Source organism: Cibotium barometz, chromosome 12, assembly GCF_041138505.1.
Source record: "Cibotium barometz isolate CiBa-2024 chromosome 12, ASM4113850v1, whole genome shotgun sequence".
NCBI lineage: Eukaryota > Viridiplantae > Streptophyta > Polypodiopsida > Cyatheales > Cibotiaceae > Cibotium > Cibotium barometz.
Window position 1 is genome coordinate 7916554 of NC_141057.1, and position 25881 is coordinate 7942434.

General features: G+C 39.7%; 1 protein-coding gene across 1 annotated transcript; it reads left to right on the top strand.

Moving 5' to 3' along the window:
- The first annotated feature begins 51 nt into the window (after positions 1–51).
- On the top strand, positions 52–19466 carry LOC147633015 (uncharacterized). The gene is made up of 5 exons (XM_086806827.1): positions 52–375; positions 459–538; positions 629–853; positions 18922–19245; positions 19379–19466. The coding sequence occupies exons 1-5, from the start codon at positions 52–54 to the stop codon at positions 19464–19466; spliced, it is 1041 nt and encodes a 346-aa protein (XP_086662953.1).
- The last annotated feature ends 6415 nt before the right edge of the window (positions 19467–25881 follow it).

Consider the following 25881-nt stretch of genomic DNA (forward strand, 5'->3'; position numbering starts at 1 on the left):
TTCCGGCTGCCATATTGGACCCATCTTAAGATCAACCATCTTCTTGATCCCATGCACATCTTCAAGAATGTGGGATCTGGTATTTGGGAACATATTACTGGTAAACGAGACAATGTTAGCGTACGTGAGGACTTGCGGGTCGCAGGACGTATGCGTCAAGCTTGGCCACGAGAGGTGGGTGGGCACGTTCGTCTTCCGCCTGCACCATGGATTATATCAAAGAAAGAGGAGAAGCAGGTAAAGCAGGCCATCACCACTTTGCGTACTCCCACTGGATGCATGAGATCATTGAAGGGAGCCTTTACAACCACTAAGAAAAGAGGCGTTGAGCAACTATATGGGTTGAAGTCCCACGATTGGCACAAGATGCTTCAAGTAAGTGTTTTCCAAGTCTTCTACGTACGTTGAAATTAAATTTTGTAATGCCATAAACCATAAATGTGCTCTTATGTGCGCAGTTCATACTACCTACTAGCATCGACCATTGTGCGAATAAGAGTTTGAAAAAATGTATTTATAAGATGGGCGAGCTTGTGAGGTATGTAAAACCCATGCTCAGATCACCCTTCATTATACCTTGCAAAATGAACGTGCATGAGGTATAACGTACTATTTATTTATTTTTCAGATATGTTAGTTCCAAAGCAATTGATCCAGCCACGTTGGATGATGCGCGTGTTATGGCAGTGGAGGTGGTTTGTTTGGTAGAGGAGACTTTTCCGCGAACCATTCTCACAAGTCAACTACATCTCATTGTGCATTTAGTGGACGAAATTGCTTTATGTGGTACTGTGCATGCACGTTGGATGTTCTTCCTAGAGCGCTTCATGAAGACCTTAAAAGACTTTGTGAGGCAAAGTGCAAGGCCTGAAGGAAGCATGGCCGAGGGTTGGTTGATACAAGAGTCTCTTGTATATATTTCAGAATTTCTTGGTCAGGTGGACAGCTCTTTGCCACGACTATGGAGCAATGAAGAGGACTTGAGGATGACCTCTATTGTGCCTCAAGGAAAAGGACAGAGTAAAGTAATTGACAGAACATTGATTGATGATCTCAATTTCACTTGTATCCTTAATAGTGATGTGATGAGCAGATGGGTTACAAGATATGAGGATGCAAAGACAAAAAGGCAAGCAGAAAGAGCTCTCTTTCGGAGGCAACATGGCTCTCGGAAGGCGTACCCTAAGCATCTAGCAACACTTCCGAATGATATCCATGTTGATTGGTTGCATGAGGAAATGGAGAGAGCAGAGAGTGACGAGGGGCTGCATATCACGGCGGAAGAATGGGAGTATGCACGAGGATGCATGTCAAAGGTACATAGAACTAATGTTTTGCATTAGTTGTAAGTGATTTTCTTTTAATATTTATTCACATTGCTTACACAAATATTGCTTCTATTTTGGTCCAGTGCACTATGTTCAATGCTATATGGTGTGAAGGCAAGCATTTTCGAACACAAAGAATTGATGAAAAGAGAAATACACAAGATTGCGGTGTCATTAGTAGCTTTGAGGGAGCTAATGGAAAAATGGATGATTATTGTGGCATAATCCAAGACATATTTAGGCTTGACTTTCGTCGCTTCTTTGTATATGTTTTGGATGTCAAATGGCAAATGAACGTGGTGGAAAAAGGGCCTGATGCAACGATAAAACGCCATGCAAGTGGATATGTAACTATTGACTCTACAAAGTTCTGGCAAACAAAGAAAGATAGGCTCGTATTGCCACAACAATGTGAGCAGGTATGCATTTTTTTACTAATGTGTTTCATGTACATATATATCTAAGCTCGCGTACCCCTTGACTTTTGATATGCTAATTAATTACTATACTGTGGGTATTTGAGTAGGTTATCTATCTACCAATGGTGCATGACATCAAATGGTGGTACGTCATCCCTATTGCACCACGTTCCAAAGTGATGTATAATACATTCACTGATATGGAGCATATGGAGGATGTAACAAGCCGCAATGAAGATGACGTCGAACATGCCATTGAAGATGTTGTGATCGATGATCAAGAAATAAGAGATGATCGTGATAATGAGGATGAGCATGCCATTTCTCATGATCATGAGAATGACCCTACCATTGAGGATGATGGTGATGATGATGAGGATGATCAGGACATCGATACCATTATCAATGGAGTACAGAATATCGATAGTGGAATAAATTTAATCGTAGCCTTACCAATTGATCAAATGGATATTGATGTTGATCGTTTGACAAGGATGGATCTTATTGAAGATGAGATCGAACCCTAACCAATCCGTCACTGTATGTTCTAAATTGATGACATTTCTATCATCTCATATGCATGATTTATTTTTGAATATATTTCATTGTTGTAAATGCATGTAGTGGGATTGTGTAATGATGTATACTGTAATGTACTATGAGATGGTTTAAGGAAAATAGTTTTTAATTTTGTTAAGGAATTCAGTTTTTCTCTGCCATGCGTGTATTAATCCGTGTACAGTGGCGTGTATTTTTCCGTGTATGATAGCGAGTATTACCCCGTGAATATTATCGTGTATTTTTCCGTGTATAATAGCGAGTATTACCCCGTGAATATTATCGTGTATTTATGCGTGTATTACTGCGTGTATATAAACGCGTTTATACACGCGTTGATAAATGCAAATATACACGCGAATTTAAATGCTAAAATACACGCGCCCGATTTTATTCAAATACAAGCGCGACCATACACGCGTTCGTAATTTATCGCGTGTATGAAACGCGTGTATGGCAGCATTGTCTTGTAGTGAATCTCAAAGGGTAGTGACCTTATAAGAGAACTAGGAAAATCAGCTCTAGTTCTACCACCTCATCCCTCAAATTTAATATTTGTTCATCTACACAGATAGTAGTCAGCATGAGACAATTGCATGCTGAAATGTGTGCTTCTTGTTTCAATATTTTCTATGTATTTGTGCACTCCAAACTTGCTAATTTTTTTTGTGCAAATTCTACTTGCCCTTGTAAAGTGAATATTGAGACATTGAAGGCATCTTCCTCTCGTAACATTTTTTCCTTTTTTCCATAAAATAGAGCTTTATTTGTAGCCAGTTGATTCTTCTTTATTACAACAACTTTTGCCTGTGCCTCAGAGGCCATGGATTCTACAAGTAGCATATGCTTTGGGACTGACTTTGCAAACCTCTTTGAACAAAGATTGCTTTTGACCTAGCCTTGACAACTCTCTAGGATCTTCTATCTCTGGTTGACCCTCTTCTTATTTCTCAGACCCCATCTCAGCCTTGCCATTGGTGGATGACCCATTGACACTTCTCCAACGGACCAACTTTTGTTCCAATGCACCCGGTTGCCCTTAGATAAGCTGCACCACATGCTCTGCAAATTTTGCCCATGCAAGCACACGTGCTAACTTCTTTGATGGACTTTGGGCTCTAGAGCATCTTTCAAACATGAACCCTCGAGAAAAAGAAATTTTGCCCATGCGAGCACGTGCTAACTTCTTTGATGGACTTTGGGCTCTAGAGCATCTTTCAAACATGAACCCTCGAGAAAAAGAAATCCCCTACTCTTTATTTGAGGGGGGCTCTTGGTACACCTTAATGATATAGGTGGGCACACTGTTCTTGCAAATCATGGCATACCATGCTAAGGTATATCTTATCAATCTTCTTGTGGGGTTGTGTGAAAATAGATAGCCATTTCTTATCAGGAATATCCTCCTTTGACAAGGCTCTTGCATCTTGCCCATGCAAGCTAAGCCCATACTTAATGCAAAATTCCTCTTTCGTACGACAAAATTGGGTCAATCTTGGAAATTGAATATCAGGTATCTATGGGTGGCTGACGCCTCCTCTCTCAAGACAAACAATTATTAACTACAATCCATAATAGCCATATGTAAATGGCAATGTGACAAACCTAGAATACTCACTTGAAGACTCAGGAGAGTGTGTTGGAGTCTTCATCATTTGAGCAACAAACCAATTGCAATAATCATTATAATATAACATTAAATTTAACAAAGAACCTATAACACACACATAAGATGATGATGATGATGGAGAGAGAGAGAGAGAAAGAGAGGCATGCCCACTGCCCGCCCGTGTGCCCACCCGTGTGCTCAACATGCAAGTAAGACAATAGGGGAAGATCCGATCTCATCTGGCACCCACTAAAAGGGCTATCTATGCAAGCTCAGAGGAGGAGGAGGAAGAGTACCTTGGAAGCCAACGAAGACACAGTCTTGAAGTAGCACTTTGGTGAAGGAAGTAGGAAATGCAGAGCTTAATTTTGTTCAAGGAAGCAGGAAATGGAGGTCTTCCTTTTGTTCAAGGAATTAGGAGAGCTGCATAACAGAGGAGCCGCCCATGATGTTGTGCATGTACATTCTCATGAGATGAGCCGTAATCATGTTATCGAACGGGGCTCTTTTTGTTTGGATTGACTATTTTTTGGGAATATTCTGAGAGTTCTTCTGGAGCTATTAAACCACCTATATAAAGTACCCAAAAAAATTTGTCTAAGTGTACCACCTTACCTTGCTTTCAACCACTTTTGTATAGTGCATGGGAGCACTATCATGAGATCAAGCACTGGTAAAAAAAAGAAAAGAAGTTCTTTCACATTTAAAAACATAGATGTTCTAGTCTATAGCAATTGTAAGCAATTGAAAATCACTAATAGCTCTGTGAAAGCACTAGAAGAAGTGTAAAAACCCCTTCCAACACTATAAAAGAAGTAGAAAAACCACTTCCAACACTATAAAAGAAGTATAAAAACCACTTCCAACACTATAAAAGAAATAGAAAAACACTTCAACCACTATGACAAAAACATCAACCAATGTATGAGAGTACCTAAAGTACAATGAAAGCACACTAAGGGCATGTCAATAACTCTAAAAGTAGTTCACTTAACCACTATGAAAGGACTCTAAACTATGCTTATAAGAACTACTAAGAAATCAAGTAGTACTCAAAAGTAGGCTAGAGATTACTTCTCCCACTACTTTAAACTAAGTATGCAACATTCTAAAGTTGTATGAATCCATGTGAAAGAAGGGGGTATGCATAAATAATCCCAAAGCACTTTGAACACTACTAGAAAGTATAAAAAACACTTTAAACTCTACTACAATTGCCAAACACATAGAGCATGCTAGAAAGTACCTTTAACTGGCATGATACTACTTGCTTTAGCTTGGTGCTTGAAACCCTAGCACCATGGACTTGGTATCTCTTGGGAGTAGCTTGGTGGTGCACAACAAACATGATAGCATCTTAGAGAAAAATACATTAGGTGGTAAGGGTGCTTACATGGCAGCAGTAAACCAAACACCATTGTGTCATTTCTCTCAAGTGAAAACCCACATGCCGCACAATCTTTAGTAATGATTATCATCCCAATTTCCTCCTTGGTGGAAAATACACTAGGAGGGGTGTTGGAATTCATGTATTGTAACAATTATGAGCAAAAACATAATGTCTCTTCCTATGGCAAGCACTCATGATTTCATTCTTTTTTAGCTTACAAAGTTACAAGCATCAAAAAAACAAATAAATTTATTAAAACAAAACACTAAAAACAAAGCACATAAACATTGTAAAACTAGAAAAAAAAACAAATTAAAAACAACACATGCAGTAACACACACTCATCTCTAACTTTGAAATTTTATCCTCAAGATTAGGTGACTCCTCTTTGAACCCTAGAATATCTAAGGTTTCCATACTATTTGCTATATCTGACTCTATCTTAGTGTACTCGATGCCATAGTGAGGGCTCAATGGCTCCACAAATATTGTACCCTTGATATTGCTCAAGGGCTCACAAAGTTTTGGCACTGCTTCCATGACTAGTCAATTCCTTTGTAAATGGCTCCTTGCTTCTTCAAGTGATGTTGTGGACCTGTCTAGCTCCATCATACTCTCATGCATACTCTAATGCACTCTTTCTTGCTTTGCTACTATAGAGCATAACTTTAGCAACTTAGTAATTTTATCTAGCAAGGCCTCATGTACACATGAGAGCATATCATGCTGCCCCTCCAAAGCTTTATCTATTAAAGTACTCCTGGTAGGCTTGTCAAATGTACCTGACTCTGTGACATGCTAGTAACTCCCTTTTTCTTCTTTTTTTTGCACCCCTAGGTCTTTCCTCAACATTTACAACCATAGATGCTACAAATTTCCCAAGCATAGGTATACTCGAACTTTTCCTTTGCATTGCATGCCACCTTGCAATGCTCTAGTGCAAATCCTCATGAAAAAATCACTATGAACTCATTGTTTGTTGATGGTTTGTGTTGATAAACTATTTCGTGCAGCTTCCTCATCTCATCCAGCAAGTTTGGATGGACTATCTTGGCCCTCACCTTGTAAATATGGGGTTTTGTAACCTCTATAAATATGGTCAACCACTCTTTGTCTAGGAGTTCCACCTTAGTAATTTAGTGGGGGTTCTTACCCCACTAAGTTGAGCCGATGTACCCTATTAAAGTCCTCCTTGGTGTAGTACAATATGGTGGATATTGTGATAAGAATTATTTAAAACAAAGAAAATATTGGAATTTAAAAGGAGAGGAGAAAGTGGGGGATATATATATATATATATATATATATAGAGAGAGAGAGAGAGAGAGAGAGAGAGAACTACTACTCCTGGCTCTACTGAAGAAGAGAGAGAGATACCTCCTAGTCCTATTACTCTTGCTTGCACTTGTCTTATTGCTCATAAGTGAATAAGGGAGTGTTGTGTATCTTAGAGAGGCATTGCATGCACAAGACAAGAGATATAGAGGGATGAGACACGTTGCATGCATAGAAAACTGCCCGTAGTGAGACTGACTTCCCAAACATGCAGTGTTGGAGAGAGGAAGAATTTTTTTTCAAAAAATCATATTAAAAAGAAGGCACATTTTTTTCAATCATGACTTGGAATGGGGGCTAAGGTTGAGGGCATTCATTATTTACCAATGTGAAAATAAATTTTATAACTTTACGTTATTCGAAAAACTATTATTAATAATAGTGGTTCTTTTAAGACGTGCTTTTAGGAAAAATAGCAGAGCACTGATTCATGCATCCACCCTTATGTAATCTTATTTGGTTGCAATAGGAAGCACAAACTATAAAGTAATACAATCCACAAACCTTCATTGATGATTCAACATAGTAAAACTCAAAGGAGAAAAAAGAAATGAAAGTCATGTCATACATACTTTTAAGAACTTGTGCTAATCAGACTTTAAGCCACTCAGCTTATTATTTTTTGTGAAGGCACTTTTAAGACAATGCATGTGTGGAAAGCCCATGCGCCACAGGAGAGGCTTAGGAAAAACCAAGTCATGGAGAACTTGTCTTACCGTACTTGTTGAGAGCACAAACTAGCTCGCTCAAGAAACCAATATGCCATGACCTAACACACAACACACTGTATGATGTGTCACTCACCTCGTGAATACATGAGCTTGCGGATCCTCATATAGGTAGCATCATCGGAAAGAGCACGCAAGAGTTTGACCTCCTTATCTCACCACCACACACTATAGAAGCTCAATTCTCCTCGCCACTCAATCTCACACACTCTCACTCCCTCACTCACATGCAAGTAAGCACACAAGAGCTTGAACTAGCATTAGGCAAGCATAAGCAAGAAGATGAAAGAGTAGAGAAGAAGAGCACTCAAATTGATTAGCATAAGAGAATAAGATTTTAGGGTTACATCTTTAGCTTTTATAATGACTTTCTAGGGTTTTCACCTTTTGGATGGCCAAAGTTAAAAATAAGGTCCTTGGGAAATTTAGCCCACCTAAGCAAGTGTAAACACCTAGCCTAATGCTAGTAACCCCAGCATACATCTTGTGGTGCGCCTTTCATATACAATTGGTGATCACACATATGTAATATTCATTACAATGTGCAAAATAATGTTTTATGGTGCCCATAACCAAATGAAGTAAATTATGTCCAATGGGCAACATTGATTCTCAAGAAGTCTCTAGCGAGGGCTAACATGCCCCCCTTCCTAATGCAGATTCTATCCTCGGAATATAGTAATGAAGAGCAAGTGGAAGCCGCATGTGGAAGGTCTTGAACCTTGAGAGATCTTCTATAGGATAACATACCACAAGTATAATGTTCTTTGAAGAGCTTTGAAGAGCATGGAATGAAACAACAAAATGCATTTTTTAAATCACATGAAAGATGGGGGATTGGGAGCCTGGGATGCATCCCGCTAGATGAGTATAAAAAGTTGACAATTAAAGAAAGTCTAAACTTAGACATAAGTAGAAACACTTCATATACATAAAATCAAGTGAAAAACATACCTATGACCATAGTCTCTAAACTCACTATTCTAAAGTGTAACTAATCCTACTCTAACTCTATAAGTGGAAGTGATAAGTACGAAGAGTCTTATTTATCTATAATATTAAAGCACATTATTGACTAGCATACTTTTTTAGACTCTAGGTCCCACCCCATGAAGATCAAGGCTATGATCCCAAGGCATCGTTGTCATCTGGTTCCAAGAAAACCTACCAAAAGCACCTCACATGGCGATGGTGGTTATCTTCTAGTGCATGTCTCTTCTTTTGTTTGTAAAGCTTTTTAGCTTTTTCTTCTTTCTTTATTTCTCTTTTTTTGAAATGCTTGTGGTGCAAGGGCCACGTTTTCTTTTCTAAAACTAATTTATATAAAAACAAGAACTAACTTCTTATACATACTCCCTCTATTAGGCTAGAATAAAAATTAGAGACATATTAGAAATAGCACACAAGAGTACACGGCATACTCCCTTGGCACATCTTCAAATGAGTCTCGGTATAAAGAAAGGATATATATGAATACTAAGAAAGAACTAGCTTTACGGTCAACTAAGAACCAACTAGAGAGAAATATCCCAATCATAGATGAGAATATGCATGCATGTGAAATGAAAAACATAAAAATAACAACTCAATCAATATGAAAATATTGAAGTACACATGGGGGATCAAAGTTAATCATATGTGTTTTTTATTCACCATAGTCGTTGATGTCCGTTGTCCATGAAACTAACAACTTGAAAAAGAAACTAAATACTAAAAGAAGAGTTGTTAGATAAAATAAGATCAAAAGATTCAAAAGATTGTGGGCATGAGAAAATCAGCGAAGTAAATCATCCTCAGCACGGATGGCCATGGATAGTCAGAAATTTTAGAATCAGTGACTCATAAGCATCCTATTGATCCTACAAAATATTGAAATAAAAGTACATGCCCATTTTCTTGGTTTTCACACATTCTCTGTTCTTTAGATTTGTGCTCTTTGTTTTCTCTTTTTGATTTTTATAGATTTTTATAATTTTTATGAGTATATTTGCTATATATTTTGTATAATGTGGGGGCGAAAGAATTTTCCAAAAAGCTCCCTCCTCATATGAGCATGGTAAGTAAGTTGAGAAGCAAAGGTGGTTAGGGGGTACGGGTATGAAGTTAATGTAAACTCCCCTTCTTCCTAAACCAGGTCATCCCTTATCTTCATGCATTGTGATATCAGTCTTCCATAGCCATCCTTTCCATGTTGAATCTAGTCCAAGCGCTTAAGTGCTTAAGCTATAGTCTGCCTATCCACTGCTAAGTTCTAATTATCCAATTGTAAAGGGGGTCAGGTGCTTTCATAAGAATGTATTGGAAGGAATGGTTCTAGAAGAGGTTGTGCAGAAGTCCCAACTCCCTGAGGCTTGGATTGTTCCTTGGAAACTAATGGAGATGGTGGTCTTCCATATGTAGATGTAGATGGTGGTCTTCCAGATGTAGATGCTCCTTTGGAAGTTTCTTCTCTAGGATTTGGTGTTAAACTTGGTGATGTTGAAGCTTTTTCTGGCTCCCCCATTCCTATTGCACTTTCTTGCCTTTGAGTCAACTTACGGATCCAAATCTAAAATGAGTAAGACAATGGTGGTTCTTTTTGGACTTGTTTACCTTTGTCAATATTGAGGCTTTTAGGACTTGAGAGGGGTGCCAACATTGAGGCTTTTAGGACTTGAGAGGCAACATTGAGGCTTTTGATGTAGTTAAAGTTAGGGCAGTGGTGATCTTTTATTTTTTCTTGCGGATCCAAATCCAAGTATTACCCTCGTAATAGCCTTGTGCTAGTAGAAGAAGTGTTGGAACCCAACTCTAGGTAACTTGAGGTATGGATTTCTTGTGATGATTATTTGTTCTTCTTCTTTGGCGTTTGATTGGCCTTGATGGTTTAGGTGGAGAAACATCTTGTACCCCTCCTTGAAAGGTAGATTATTGTTGCTTCTTATGAGTTCTATGATGCTTCCTCTTTGGTTTTGTTGTAGTAGATGTTGAAGCTGAAGAATCACTAAATATTGTTGATGTTGATGGATTAGAGGAGGTGGCAAAGGGTTTTTTCGATGTTGAGGGAACCCCCCTACAGCTCTACGACTCTTGTCAAGAGTGAGCTGCCGTGCATAAGGTGCACAAGTGATGAGTTAGAGATATTTTCCTTGCCTACACTTATAGTAGCAGCAATGTCAATGGCATTATCAACATCCTTTGGGATGTTTTGCTGACCAAGATCAAACCAAGATCAAGTGGTTCCTTTAATGTGCTTGTAGGCATGACCAAATAGCTACCGACCAATTGCTCATTTATCACAGAAAACAATAGTTCTTAACAAACCAAGCACTTTGGTGGTCTTGTATTGATGCCCTTTACTCTCATGTCAACATATTCTAGAAGAGGTGTCCCTGGTTGTGCTGATGCCAAGTAGCAAATGAGAGAAAATCATGTGGGGATTTCTCGTCAATTAAAGCATGAAACCACACTTTCTCGTAGGGGCTAGGTAGCTCAAGACATTTCCTTGGAGAGGCTTGTGTTAAGGCTTTTGATTTCTTAGGTGCGGGAGCAAAAGGCATTGTAGTTACCCAGGTGATCAGGGGTTAAGAGTGGGTCCTGAGATTTTCAACCATGGTCACCAATGATGTGGCAATTTTTGGGTCAACACTAGGCAAAGCATTAGTTTGTGGATTGGCACAATTTGTAATTGTTGTAGCCTGGGAGCCTGGACTTAAGGGTCTTGAAGTGATATCATGTGGTGACAAGCAGAAATACCGATATGGATTTAGCCATTGTGGAGAGCTTGGCGTCCACGGTAATACAAGAGCAAGGTCTCGTGGACTCTGAGTGGAGTCTCAACAACTGGCACGTCCACTATACTTAAATTGGACTCCTCTACAATTTCAGTGGTAGTAGGTGGCATTGGTGCTATAGGGGTAGTCCGCAACACTAGCATCAAACATGATAATGCCTTGTAATTACCTCTGATATTGCATAGTTAGATTGATGCAGTCAGCTACCTCATAGAGATCTCATAGAGATGTGTTGCAGTTTTCATATGCCCTGCGATTGCTCCCACAATTGCACTCCAACTATTATGACTAGATCCATGAGCATTTGATTTGCGATATTATATTCCCAATCCTTTCCCTTGAGGGTTCCATCAGTCCATGTGCTAAGATACCCTCGAGTAGTTGGGACAGCAACTTGAGTGGTATTTGTAATTTGGGGTGCTCTTTGGCTAGTCTCTAAGAGAGATTGGAGCTTACCAGATCTTGTTGATAAGGCTTCTTGGGCTGCTTGGGCCACTTGAACCACTAGCCTTTGTGGAGCTCTAAGCTTGATTTCCTCTTGTTTGGCTCTAATAGCATGCCACAGGTCTTCCACCTATTGGACTTCTTCTAAGGTTTGTCCATGAGCATCATGCCCTTGGGTGGCATTAGCATATTTATACAATGGTCGTGAGTAGTAATAGATGCTATAGAAGCATTGGCTTCTCTCCTCAAATCTTGAGAATCATCTCTTGAGAGAAAAATAGAGGATCCCATGGGATTGCACTATGCTCGACACCATTCCTCCGATTTTGCTAGGATCCATTAGAGATTGGTCTATCACACGAGGATTGTGTATCATTGTTTTAGTAATCGTTTTCCCTACAATGTGTACTAATACCATTGGATTAGGGTTTTGGCATAGGACCAAGTTTCCTTTTGTTTGAAAAGTCTTGATGTTTTGGCTACGTAATTGACGAATCATTGATTTATCAATTAATAATGGGATTCTAGACCACCTCACCTTGTGGTGCATATTTTAGGGCATTATACTCATAATTTAAAATTTTTAAATATATAGGAGGGAAAGTTGTAGCTCTACTTCCAAGCTCGATTTTGATAAAGAAAAAAGTTTTAAAATCAAAGTTACGCAGTAAAAGTTATGCTTGTTTTGGTAAACTGTAGTTTTGCAAAAATGTATAGAAAATGTTGATTTTTGGACATTGCCCAAAATTGATTTAAATGCAAACCACAATAATCAAATAAGCTCTTTTTCTTAAAATCAACCAAGAAACGCAGATTTTTGACCAAAACTCAGATTGTTAAGATTTTGTAGATTCTACCGTTTTATAGATTTTATGGATTCTACAATTTTACAAATTTTGCAGGTTTACGAAGAAAAACACATATTTTTCCTATCATGCAAAATTGATGCTCTAATCGATTTCTATATAAATCGCAACAATAAAATAATTCCTTCTTCTTGAAATCAATCAAAAATGCAATTTTTAAACCAAAACTCAGATTTTAGTTATTTACAGATTTATCAATTTTGTAAGTTTTTGAAGAAAACGCAAATTTTTCAACATGAAAAATTAAAAAATGTAATAAAAATTGAAAAATGCAATAGAAATTTAAAAATGCAACAAAAATTGACAAAATAGAAAAGTAAAAATGCATCGATTTTTTTTGGGGATTAAAAACACAACTTTGATAAAAACACAAGTCTGAAAAAATACAAAAAAATGCAAACTCTAGCACTCAAGGTGCTTTGTGGTGGCTAAGCGGGGAGACTGTTTACCCCAGCATAGCGGCACCATTTATGGAAAGCCCTTGTGCCATGGAAGAGACGTAGGAACAACCAAGTCATGGGAAACTTGTCTTACTGCCCTTGAGAGAACAAACTAGCTCGATCAAGAAACCAATATGCCATGACCTAACACACAAAACATTGTCGCCGCCTGCGAACACTGGCGATGTGTCACTCACATCGTGAATACTTGAGCTTGTGGATCCTCATAGGTAGCATCATCGAAAAGAGCACGTCAGAGTTCAACCTCCTCATCACCACTGCACACAATAAAAGCTCGATCCTCCTCACCACTCAATCTCACACACTCTCACTCCCTCACTCACATGCAAGCAAGCGCATAATAGCTCTAACTAGCATTAGGCAAGCATAAACAAGAAGATGAAAGAGTAGAGAATAAGAGCACTCAAGTTGATTAGCATAAAAGAATAAGTTTTTAGGGTTACATATTTAACTTTTATAGTGACTTTCTAGGGTTCACACCTTTTGGACGGCCAAAGTTAAAAATAAGGTCCTTGGGTAATTCAGCCCATCTAAGCAAGTGTAAACACCTAGCCTAATGCTAATAGCCCCAACCTACATCTTGTGGTGTGCCTTTTATATACAATTGGCAAAATCACACATATGAAATATTCATTACAATGCGCAAAATAATGTTTTATGGTACCAATGACCAAATGAAGTAAATTATGTCCAATGGACAACATTAATGCCCAGCAAGGGTTAACAATGTGCAAGAGGGAGCTACACTCATACTAGAGCTTATTTCTTGATCATCGATCACAACATCTTCATTGGCATGTTCGACATCATCTTCATTGCGGCTTGCTACATCCTCCATATGCTCCATATCAGTGAATGTATTATACATCACTTTGGAACGTGGTGCAATAGGGATGACGTACCACCATTTAATGTCATGCACCATTGGCAGATAGATAACCTACTCAAATACACATACTGCAGTAATTAATTAGCATATCAAAAGTCAAGGGGTACGCGAGCTTAGATATATATGTACATGAAACACATTAGTAAAAAAATGCATACAGCTTACATTGTTGTGACAATACGAGCCTATCTTTCTTTGTTTGCCAAAATTTTATAGAGTCAATAGTTACATAGCCACTTGCATGGCGTTTTATCGTTGCATTAGGCCCTTTTTCCACCACGTTCATTTGCCATTTGACATCCAAAACATACACAAAGAAGTGACGAAAGTCAAGCCTAAATATGTCTTGGATTGTGCCACAATAATCATCAATTTTTCCATTGGCTCCCTCAAAGCTACTAATGACACTGCAATCTTGTGTATTCCTCTTTTCATCAATTCTTTGTGTTCGAAAATGCTTGCTTTCACACCATATATCATTGAACATAGTGCACTGGACCAAAATAGAAGCAATATTTGTGTAAGCAATGTGAATAAATATTAAAAGCAAATCACTTACAACTAATGCAAATCACTTACAACTAATGCAAAACATTAGTTCTATGTACCTTTAACATTAGTTCTATGTACCTTTAACATGCATCCTCGTGCATACTCCCATTCTTCCACCGTCATATGCAGCCCCTCACCTCTCTCTGCTCTCTCCATTCCCTCATGCAACCAATCAACATGGATATCATTCGGAAGTGTTGCTAGATGCTTAGGGTATGCCTTACGAGAGCCATGTTGCCTTCAAAAGAGAGCTCTTTCTGCTTGCCTTTTTGTCTTTGCATCCTCATATCTTGTAACTCATCTGCTCATCACATCACTATTAAGGATGCAAGTGAAATTGAGATCATCAATCAATGTTCTGTCAATTACTTTACTCTATCCTTTTCCTTGAGGCACAATAGAGGTCATCTTCAAGTCCTCTTCATTGCTCCATAGTCGTGGCAAAGACTTGTCCACCTGACCAAGAAATTCTGAAATATATACAAGAGACTCTTGTATCAACCAACCCTCGGCCATGCTTCCTTCGGGCCTTGCACTTTGCCTCACAAAGTCTTTACAGGTCTTCATGAAGCGCTCTAGGAAGAACATCCAACGTGCATGCACAGTGCCACATAAAGCAATTTCGTCCACTAAATGCACAATGAGATATAGTTGACTTGTGAGAATGGTTCGCGGAAAAGTCTCCTCTACCAAACAAACCACCTCCACTGCCATAACACGCGCATCATCCAACGTGGCTGGATCAATTGCTTTGGAACTAACATATCTGAAAAATAAATGAATAATACGTTAGACCTCATGCACGTTCATTTTACAAGGTATAATGAAGGGTGATCTGACATGGGTTTTACATACCTCACAAGCTCGCCCATCTTATAAATACATTTTTTCAAACTCTTGTTTGCACAATGGTCGATGCTAGTAGGTAGTATGAACTGCGCACATAAGAGCACATGTATATATGGTTTAGGGCATTACAAAATTTACTTTCAACATACAAGACTTGGAAAACACTTACTTGGAGCATCTTGTGCCAATCGTGGGACTTCAACCCATATAGTTGCTCAACGCCTCTTTTCTTAGTGGTTGTAAAGGCTCCCTTCAATGATCTCATGCATCCAGTGGGAGTACGCAAAATGGTGATGACTGCTTTACCTGCTTCTCCTCTTTCTTTGATATAATCCATGGTGCAAGCAGAAGACGAACGTGCCCACCCTCCTCTCGTGGGGCCAAGCTTGACGCATACGTCCTGCGACCCGCAAGTCCTCCCGTATGCTAACATTGTCTCGTTTACCAATAACATGTTCCATACCAGATCCCATATTCTTGAAGATGTGCATGGGATCAAGAAGATGGTTGATCTTAAGATGGGTCCAATATGGTAGTTGGAAAAAAATGGAGTACCTACGCAAGGGATTGCTCTATGTGATCTTTAATCCAATTAGAGACTACACAAAACAAGATTGAAAAACATTACTATACCTGTTCATGCCATCTAGAGGAAGAACATTTGTAGACTCCCAAATACGCTTTTAATCTTTTGCACGAAGTGTTTGTGGAGGAATGTTAGTCTTACTAGCAACATATTTAGGATGATCTAACAGAATAAAACGATGATGATTATCGAATATGGTCTTACACAAACCGTCAGCATACTCATGTACTAAAAACGAAGGGCCACAAACAGGACATGCATGTTTACCCGATGTTTTCAAACCTGTTAAAATATAAATAAAAGTTAGAATAATAAAGTCAATAGTTATAATTAATATAGCCAATAGTATTAGAGTAGGGAGGTAATTAGAATTCTTACCAGAACAATCGTTGTGTCCTACAAAGTCACGCATTGTCCACATCAACACTGCTTTTAAGTCGAAGTGTCGAGAGGAGGGAGGCCTACTAATGTCCACCACCACAACACCTCTCCATAGTTCCTCCAACTCATCAATCAACGGTTCGAGATAAACATCCATATGCTTGACTTTATGTTGCCCTGGAATTAGAAGGGATAACATAAGATGTCCCTTCTTGATCGCCATTGATGGTGGAAGGTTGTAATTCACCAACACAACTGGCCACATGTTGTATGCGGTGCTTTTGAAACCAAATGGATTCACTCCATCCATACCTAGGCCAAGTCTCAAGTTTCTGGGCTCTATTTTAAAGTTGGGCCACTCATCTTCAATATGCTTCCGAGTAGAAGTGTCTGCGGGAATTCTCCACATGCCATCATCCGATCGATGTGAGGAATACCATGACATGAGCTCTGCTATGGATTTGCACTTGAACATGTGTTTGATGCGAGGAATTATAGGAAAGTGTCGCAAGACGTTACGAGGTACATCAAAACTCTTCACATCTATTCTATACCTTGCTTCACCACAAGCGGGACAATGTCGAGTCTCCTTATGCGTCCCACGAAGGAGAATGCAATCATTGACGCATGCATGTATGCGATCATAATCCAATCCTCCAAGAGATGTCACATAGCGCGTGGCTATGTCTCTTGAGGTGGGTAGTCTATTCCCCTTTGGAAGTATGTTTGATAATAGCCTGCATCCAATATCATCAATTAGTCCTAAACCCTAAACCCTAAACCCTAAACCCTTAACCACTAATTCAAATTTGCAAGTTAGAATGCTTACTTCAATAATGCGTCAAGACTTGCATTGCTCCATCCATAAACTGTTTGTATATTGAGTAGTTCAAGTGAAGCACGTAAAATAGAGAATGTGCACCCTTCAAAAATCGGTGTCGATGAAGCCTTGTAAAGATGCTCTTGTTCCATATCATCATTATCCATACCTTTGGGATCATCCCTAAAAAGATACCACACCATATCATCAAACACTTCCTCTTCCACAACTTTGTGGGGTGCAGGGCTATTGTCATTCCTTTCCCACTCATCTTTGATAATAGATCCCGAAGCTCCAGCATCATCTCGTCGACGCTTTACGTGCTCTCGCCACGCGTAGGGCACCATGTTAGGGTGTGGTACTGCATCCTGCTTCAATTAGAGCATATATATTACAACTCCATTAATTTGGACACCATGAGTCATTTGAATACTATCAATTTACATCTACTCGCCTCTAAACCTGTTTGATTCCATTCTCCATACATGGAGATGTGATTCAAGGTAATTCGACGCGCTCGTACAATGCATCCTTGACATCGATTACACATACACTTGATACTTTGTCCCAACCACACAAAGCGATTACGATGATGCATTGTCTCATCCTCACCAGAATTGCTTGAGGAGGTTGATGACATCCATGTACAAAAGAGCAAACACATAATCATAATCAGTTTTTAATGAAAGTATGAAAAGTCTCTATATCCTGTGTTGATCACGTGTAATAGCGCGTCTCACTGTTTTAAATCGCGTATAACAGCGCGTCTAGCTGTGTAAAATTGCGTGTATGAACGCGACTGTTTATTATACATGCGCATATACACGCGCTCCTACACGCGACCACTTGTCTATACCTAACACATAACCCGCCGCCTTCTCCAAAAACAATTTTCAAACTCCATCTTTCCTCTTCTTCGTCGTCGCCAAATCTTCCCTCTGCAACAACAGAGAACTAAAGCCAAGTGCAAGGAGCAGACACAGGTGCAAGGAGCAGACACGGGTGAAGGAAACCAGCCAAAAAGAAGACTCACTTTTCCAGAGGTGAGTCAGTTTGTCCTTTGTCCTGTCTCTTTCCTTCCATTTGTTTATGGGATTGTCTCTTTTCCTTATGCGATTGTCTCCGTCCTTCTCTCATCGTGCCTGCTTCAGTATTTTTGTGAACGATAGTGACAGTCTGGGCTTTCTTTTTAAGAAAGACTTGTTGGTGGTCTGTCGTGTTTGAAAAAGTTTTTGCACAGGCCGTGTGTACGAGCTCGTGTATGTCTACGTGTACCCTATTTGCACAAATTGTTCACGCCCAGATACACGCATTTTTGGACGGGTTTTTACACGCGACTGTGTTTGTCCTTGTATAAGGGTGCAAAAAAGTGTCATTTACAGTGTCATAAAATTGTCATCAGAATTGTCATCTGAGTTGTCATCAAAAGTGTCATTCAAGTTGTCATCAGAAGTGTCATTTAGGTTGGGATTTGAAGAGTCGGTTAGGATTTGACTAGTTACTTAGGAATCGAAAGGTCAAGAGTCATTTTGAATATGAAGAGTCGCCTAGGAGTCTTTTTAAAAGACATAGCCTTCTTGTAATCGTGGAAGCAAGCACGTGGAAGCAAGCAAGTAAGTGTGGGTGTGAGAAATCAAGAATCAGTTTATCAGTTTCAGTTTCGTCTCTCTCTCTTTCTCGTCTCTCTGAGGAATGCTCCAATGAGAGTCTCTTGTGTGTGTTTGTGGAAATCTTGTTGAAGCCACAGCTTCAACACTTGGCGATCAACACGGTGGGTATCCTGTCTCTTGCTGGCGGAGGTTAGCAGGCAGAAGCAGTGAAGCATACACATGGCTGATTGTAGAAGGCGTCAGGAAGGTTGGTGTGGATGGCGCCAAGCCAAAGGCACAAATCATAGTAGTCAGGAGGTTCTTGAATGCTGCAATTCAATCAGGAATTCTTTATTCAGCGACACCAGGGCGAATCCATTAACCAGGGAAGCAGTTTGGCTAGTCGATTTCAGCACCTATGCAGATAGCGTTGCTGTGTGGAGATGGCAAGTGCAAGGCTCAATCATCGTACTATTTTCTGTGAGCAATTTGGCTAATTCCAAGGAGAAAGCGATTTCTTTTGCTGTTCAAAGTTCATTCAAGGTGGGCAGTTCGGCGCTCATGGCGGCGGTTCAGAATACACGGCTCAAAGGGGTTGCATCAGGCATCAAGAGAGGAGCACTGGTGCAGCCGAATGTGAATATTTTGCAAAAGGGCGGATGCCAGAAGTAATCAATATTTTTTATCTTAATAAAGGCCACCATTGATAATTTCATATGCACATTATTTTTTGTCAATGGTTCGACTGTATATGCAGCAGAAGCTTCATTTCTTTTCATGCCATATGCTATGGTTACACAGGAGCGGGTTCACGCTGCTAGATTTCAAAATGGAGGAGACACAGATGTTGCAGAAGGGTGAATCATCAGAGGGGCGTTTTCTTTTCTAATTTCGTATGGCTGTTTTTATGGTAGCAATTCAGGAGGCTGTTCATGTGCGGTAATGGTGAAGTTACGGATGAGGACCTATTGCAATCGGTTAAGGAGAGTTTTAATGCATTCAAGGGAATCGTGCAAAGAAAATCAGTGTGAGGAGTTGATGAAGAGGGAGTCTTTCAAAGTGTTGACATCAAGAGAAGCTTTTTGAAGCAGATTCAAGAAGATGACTTTTTGCAAGGATGGAGTGTTCCAAAGGAGGCATACCGATAAAGAGAAGATTGGATGTACTACCTGGCAACGCGAAGCCAGCAAGAAGCACGAATCTTCGAAAAGCTGATGGAGGAGTCTTTTGGTGAATCAATGCCAAGAGAGATTTTCAAGTATTGTCTCAAAATTCAATGTAAACCCTGGGAAAAGGCACTTGACCTCTCTCAAGGGAATTTGTGGGTTCTCAATTGCTACGCAAATGTTCCCTCATGCGTGCCACACAAATGTTCCCTCGTGCGTGCCAGTGTATAAGGGTGTAGAAAAGTGTCATTTACAGTGTCATAAAACTGTCATCAGAATTGTCATTTGAGTTGTCATCAAAAGTGTCATTCAAGTTATCATCAGAAGTGTCATTTACGTTGGGATTTGAAGAGTCGGTTAGGATTTGAATAGTTACTTAGGAATCGAAAGGTCAAGAGTCATTTTGAATATGAAGAGTCGCCTAGGAGTCTATTTAAAAGGCATAGCCTTCTTGTAATCCTGGAAGCAAGCAAGTAAGTGTGGGTGTGAGAAATCAAGAATCAGTTTTATCAGTTTCAGTTTTCAGCTTTGTCTCTCTCTCTTTCTCGTCTCTCTGAGGAATGCTCCAATGAGAGTCTCTTGTGTGTGTTTGTGGAAATCTTGTTGAAGCCACAGCTTCAACAGTCCTTAAAGTTCACCCATGCTTGCGTGTCTTGCTTGTCCTCTTGTCCAGCTTGCATGTTTGGTCATCCAAAGTAGATTCTTCATGTATATACTTTTATTTTTGTAAATTCTTCATGGATCCAGGTTCTTCATCCGATCCATTTGCGTACGGCACTTGGATGATGGAGATGCTAAATCATTTTGGGTGCCATCCTGGTCCAATTGAGCTTACAGAGTACATGTAAGCCCATCCCCCTCTTGGATTCCCTGGTATGGTCACCCCGCCCCTGAGTATCCATGTCACTCCACTGCCGTCTATGCCTACGAGTTCGGCGAGACGGCATGCAAATTCTCCTCTTCCACGCCCACCGAGGAGATATACCCTATCCTAGACACACTCACGCACACACTCACGCACACCCTCCCAAGCATCGTCACGTCAAGGCTCACAGCTACCATCACGTACTCCCTCACAGCCACAGTCACGTACACAATCCCCCAGTCGTGACTCCACCCACAGTATAGAGTAGAGCAAATGCCGTAGTAAAAAGAGTGGGAGTGGAGGATGCGATGGGTGCTTTGGTGGGGAAGGTAGTAGGGCATGCGGTGAGAGAGGAGATAGAGGGAGAAGAGTTAGAGGAGATAGTGAGGATGATGAGGAGGTCAGAGAGGTGGAGGGAGTGATTTTCTATGATGTGACGGATAGGGGCGGGGTAGTGATGGATGCGAGGGCGAAAGAGGTAATGGAGTACATGCGTGGGGCAGTTTCAAACTTGTACAGAAATTGTTTTATTAAATTTAAAGATCAAAATAGCCGATTAGTTAGGGAGGTGATAGATGCTGTACATAGTCGGTACCCCAATCCCCCACATGAGACATTCTCGGATGTATGGGGAAGGACGCGAATAAGGGAGATCTTAAGTAATAAAAGATCTCACCTTAAGAAACTCGCATACGATGATGGGCTAAATGTAGCTGTGGGTGGCTATCCTACCGAGAAACCTAGCACTGCGCACAAATGCGAGTGGAAGGAGGCAAAGAAATGAGCAGAGGGTGGTGTGAAGAGCAGGCAGCATGTGGAGGCACGATGGATCTAGATGGAGACCATTGGATCTTCGCATTTCAGATTTGGCGGCATCAAGTCATGGGAGGCAGAGTTCGTAAGTATCTTGCCACTTTATTTGATTGTTTACTTAATTCATTGATTCTATGATTGTTTTAATCTTACAAATTGTGTTGATTATGTTACAGCGATGGGTTATGGGGAGGAAGCCCATAGCCCACAATACTGGGTATGCTCGCTGGCATAGCAGACGTGACATGTGGGCCCTCTTTAGAACCGAGGGATGTATTATAAACGTGCAATTTGAGATGGCCATGAGACCATACGGTCGACAGGTACTTGAAAACTGTAAACGAATGATTTTGGTTTTTTGAATTACATATATATATACTTATATACGATATACTGCACCTGCCTACTGATGCTCCTGCACTGATGATCCACTCACCGCCCGCCACTGCTCCTGCTGGACATGAGCACTACTCATCGGACATGTATACCGATGTGAGCTCATATAATCATGGAGGGAGCAGCAGGTCATCATCTGGGTCTGAGTAGTACTCAGACTTATAGTATCACATTCCATATTGAGGATTTGGCTGTATATATATTTTTGTAACTGAAGCCATGGGCTTTTTTAGACAAACCAATTTGATTTTGTATATATTTGTTTATAATTGAAGCCATGGGCTACTTCGACATGAGGATCCCTTGTATATATGTGTACACATAAAATTTTGATAGTAATATTGAATCGTGAATTGATAGTATTGCATTCATGTCTGTCTTGAATCGTGTATTGACAATGTATGCATTCATGTCGTTCTTGAATCGTGTAATGACAATGCACTAAATCTTCCTCGTGGATGGTGCAATGTACCAAAAAAAAATCCAGAGAGTGCTATTGGGTGTTGGAATGCTGGAACAGCATTCAAGTACCAAATAGCACTCTCTGGATTTTTTTTTTGCTCTCTGTTCGCGTGTATAGACACGTCAACTTTGTAAAAGTCACGTGTATATACGCGGATACTCTGTGACATGCGCGTGTATAAGCGCAGCTAAACTAACAAAACGCGTGTATAAGCCCTCGTATCAGCGCGTCTGACTACGTCTATACATGCGCTTTTACACGCATGTCTCTAGTCGCAATGATACACGGGCCCGCTACTTTTTTTCCACAAGTCATTTTTCACGACTAGAAGCGCAGGTATGAGCCCGATCCCTTGTAGTGATATCTCTATGCATAAGTCTAAACCCTAAACCCGGCACCCAAGGGTGAAATAAACATGAGGTTGAATGAATAAGAGAGCTTACCTCAACAATGTCAAGCCAACCAAGAAAAACAAAAACACAAAGCTTAGACAATAAAGGCAACATGTGATATTAGAAAATTGTTAAGACCTCCTACAATACTACTCAGACAAGCAGGGTGGAAGTGCCACTTTTCGGATGATAGCTTCTGAGGGATTTCTACACGCTCCCCACTATTAAAGCCAAAGGAAACTCCTCTTTTACAAGAGAAGGATAGTGAGAGATTGAGGTCTCCCCCTCCACTATAACTACCTACTCGCGGATAACCACTCCTAACTTAACATAAGTCGCATTCTAGATGGCATATAACAATGCCCCATATCTCTATGCATACCCTATGCATAGCTTATGCATAGCCCATGCACACCCTTATACATAGCTTATGCATACCCTTATGCATAGCCTATGCATATTCCATGCATAGCCTATGCATAGGGGCCATAGGCTTTTGACCTAAACCTAATCCTCGGTAGCCAAGGGTACGAAAACACAAAGAGAAGAAGCATAAATAAAGAATGAAAAAAGAGGGCTTACCTCTTCTAGCCGAATCCGTATGAACCATTGCGTAGCTGAACCCTTGGCACGTTTTCTTGAATATACCTACAAAAAATGATCATAATAAATCAAAACATTAGTTCATTAGCACTATGCATAGACTATGCATAAGAACTATACATAGGGTATGCATACCCTATAGATGCATAACAACTATGCATAGGGTATGCATAGGCTATGCATAAGCATCCCTTTGTATGAGGGATGTTCATACTCCACATTGCGAGCAAACTTGGAGCTATTGAACTTGCAAACAACTTATGGATGGAGTGATGCAAGTGTCACAAATCTTCTTTGGCAAGACTACCTCATTCTATTCTCTCAAATAGAAAATGTTTCATGTTCTATATACTCTCCTTACTAATATTTTGACATATTATTTCTATGCGCTCTCTATGCTAGGTATGGATTACACAAAATGATTCTCTTCAATTCCCTAAGTTATATTGCTTATTTGGTATTCTCATTCACTCACAAGTTATGTATTGGTAAATAGCACACACGATTGCTATGTATGTAGGTACATATCCTTAAAGGAGATGGATCCTACATCCATTGAGATGGCTCATCTCAATGCTATTGAGGGAGTGTGTATGATTGAGGATAACTTTTCTCAGTAGAACAATTCTCACTAGCCAATTGCATCTTGTGGTCCATTTGGTTAATGAAGTGGCATTGTGTGGTGTTGTTCATGTTCGATGGATCTTTTTCCTTGAAAGGTTCATGAAAACCTTAAAGGACTTAAAGAGTCTCTTGTGTAAATCTCACATCTACCTCGTATAGATCCTTCCACGATTGTGAAGCAAGGAAAACTCGATGAAGCATTATGCCACAAGGTGAATACATTCTACATTCTAAACAGCCCCATCATGGAGAAGTGGATTGGGAGATATAACGATGCAATCAATAGATGAATGGATGAGAGAAGAGCTTTTAGAAGAGCAAATAGAGACTTTCCATTCCCGCCTAACTTGGAACCTCTACCAAATGTGATCAATATAGAATGGCTTTGTATGGCAATAACGATGGCATGGAAAAATGGAGAGATGATCAAAAGAGAAGAGCATGAGTATCCAAGAGGATGTGAACCTCAAGTAAGTACATTCTTCATCTCTATCAAATTCTCATGTATATGCCTTGTTTAATGCACTATACTAAATGTCATGTTTTGTTCAATATTAGTACAAACTATATAATGCAATATGGTCAGAGGGAAGGCACTTTCGCACGGAGTGTGTGGATTTTAAAAGAAACACATTTGATGTAGTGTGATGGCAACTTTTGATGAGCAAGACAGTCGAGCTAGTAGACATGATACCAATGTTATAGAGGACAATCTTAAGTATTGTGGAACTATTCACGATATTCTTAAGGTTGGATTTAGAGCATTTGTTCTATTCATCTTTGATGTCAAATGGTTCAAGGTGATATATAGAGGTGCTCAAGCAACCGTGAAGAAACATCCAAATCGGTTTTTTCAAACTGATTTCACCAAGTTTCGGAATGATGAGAAAGATACTTTCGTACTACCTTACTGACTGTCAACATGCTAGTAACCCAACCAATCCCAAATTAAATCTTGATGTAGTATAATAAAAGTGTAAGCCTTTTCCTTGTGATATTAGGTTGTGTTTCAGGATCGAATTGGTTCTTTCAAATTGATTCCACCAAGTTTTGGAATGATGAGAAAGATACTTTCGTACTACTTCATTGAATGTCAACAAGTTAGTAATCCAACCAATCCCAAATTAAATCTTGATGTAGTATAATAAAAGTGTAACCCCTTTGCTTTGTGATATTAGATTGTGTTTCACGTGGATCGAATCGATCCAAAGTGGTGATATGTTATACAAGTTTCCCCTTGATCAAAACATATCTTTCAAGATCAAGATATGGATGCCGAATCTCTGGATGAGGTGCAAGTACTACCTCAAATCGGCTCATTGGAAGAAGACAATGAAGAAAACATTTTGGAGGGAGCCGATCAAGAGCATGAGAAACATCAATCCGATGAAGATGATGAGTCACCTATAAATCGTTGATAGTGCTTCATTGGATCATGATAGTGATATTGATATTGATATGGAACCCCATCTTTTCATTGAGCTTCCATTAGATATAGACATTGATGAAGCAACACATATGGATTTATTACAAGATGGGATAGATTCATGATCTTGACATTGTTTCGCTTCTCAAAAGTTTTCAATTATCTTTTATTTTTGCTCGAAACGTGGCTCCAAGGGTTCTAATGGATATTTTTTAAATGTAACGTGTTTCTAAAATTCAGAATCCAACAACTCTTTAGAATTTCATGTAGTGAAAAAATAGCAGCGTAATTTCACTGTACAACAGTGAAATTTCACTGATATAGGCGCGGCCCATAGTAGCGAAATTTTGCTGCTATAAGCATTGTGGAGCAGCGAAATTTTGTTGCTAGAAGCGCTGCTGAGCAGTGAAATTTTGCTGCGGTGCGACGAATAGAATCCCCGACATCCTGACAAAATAAACGTTGTTATGCCCTCGATGTGTTATAGTTTAAAATATAATTTTCTGGTGGTGTAACCAAAAGTACATACGATGTGATAGACTCAATGTGATCTTAG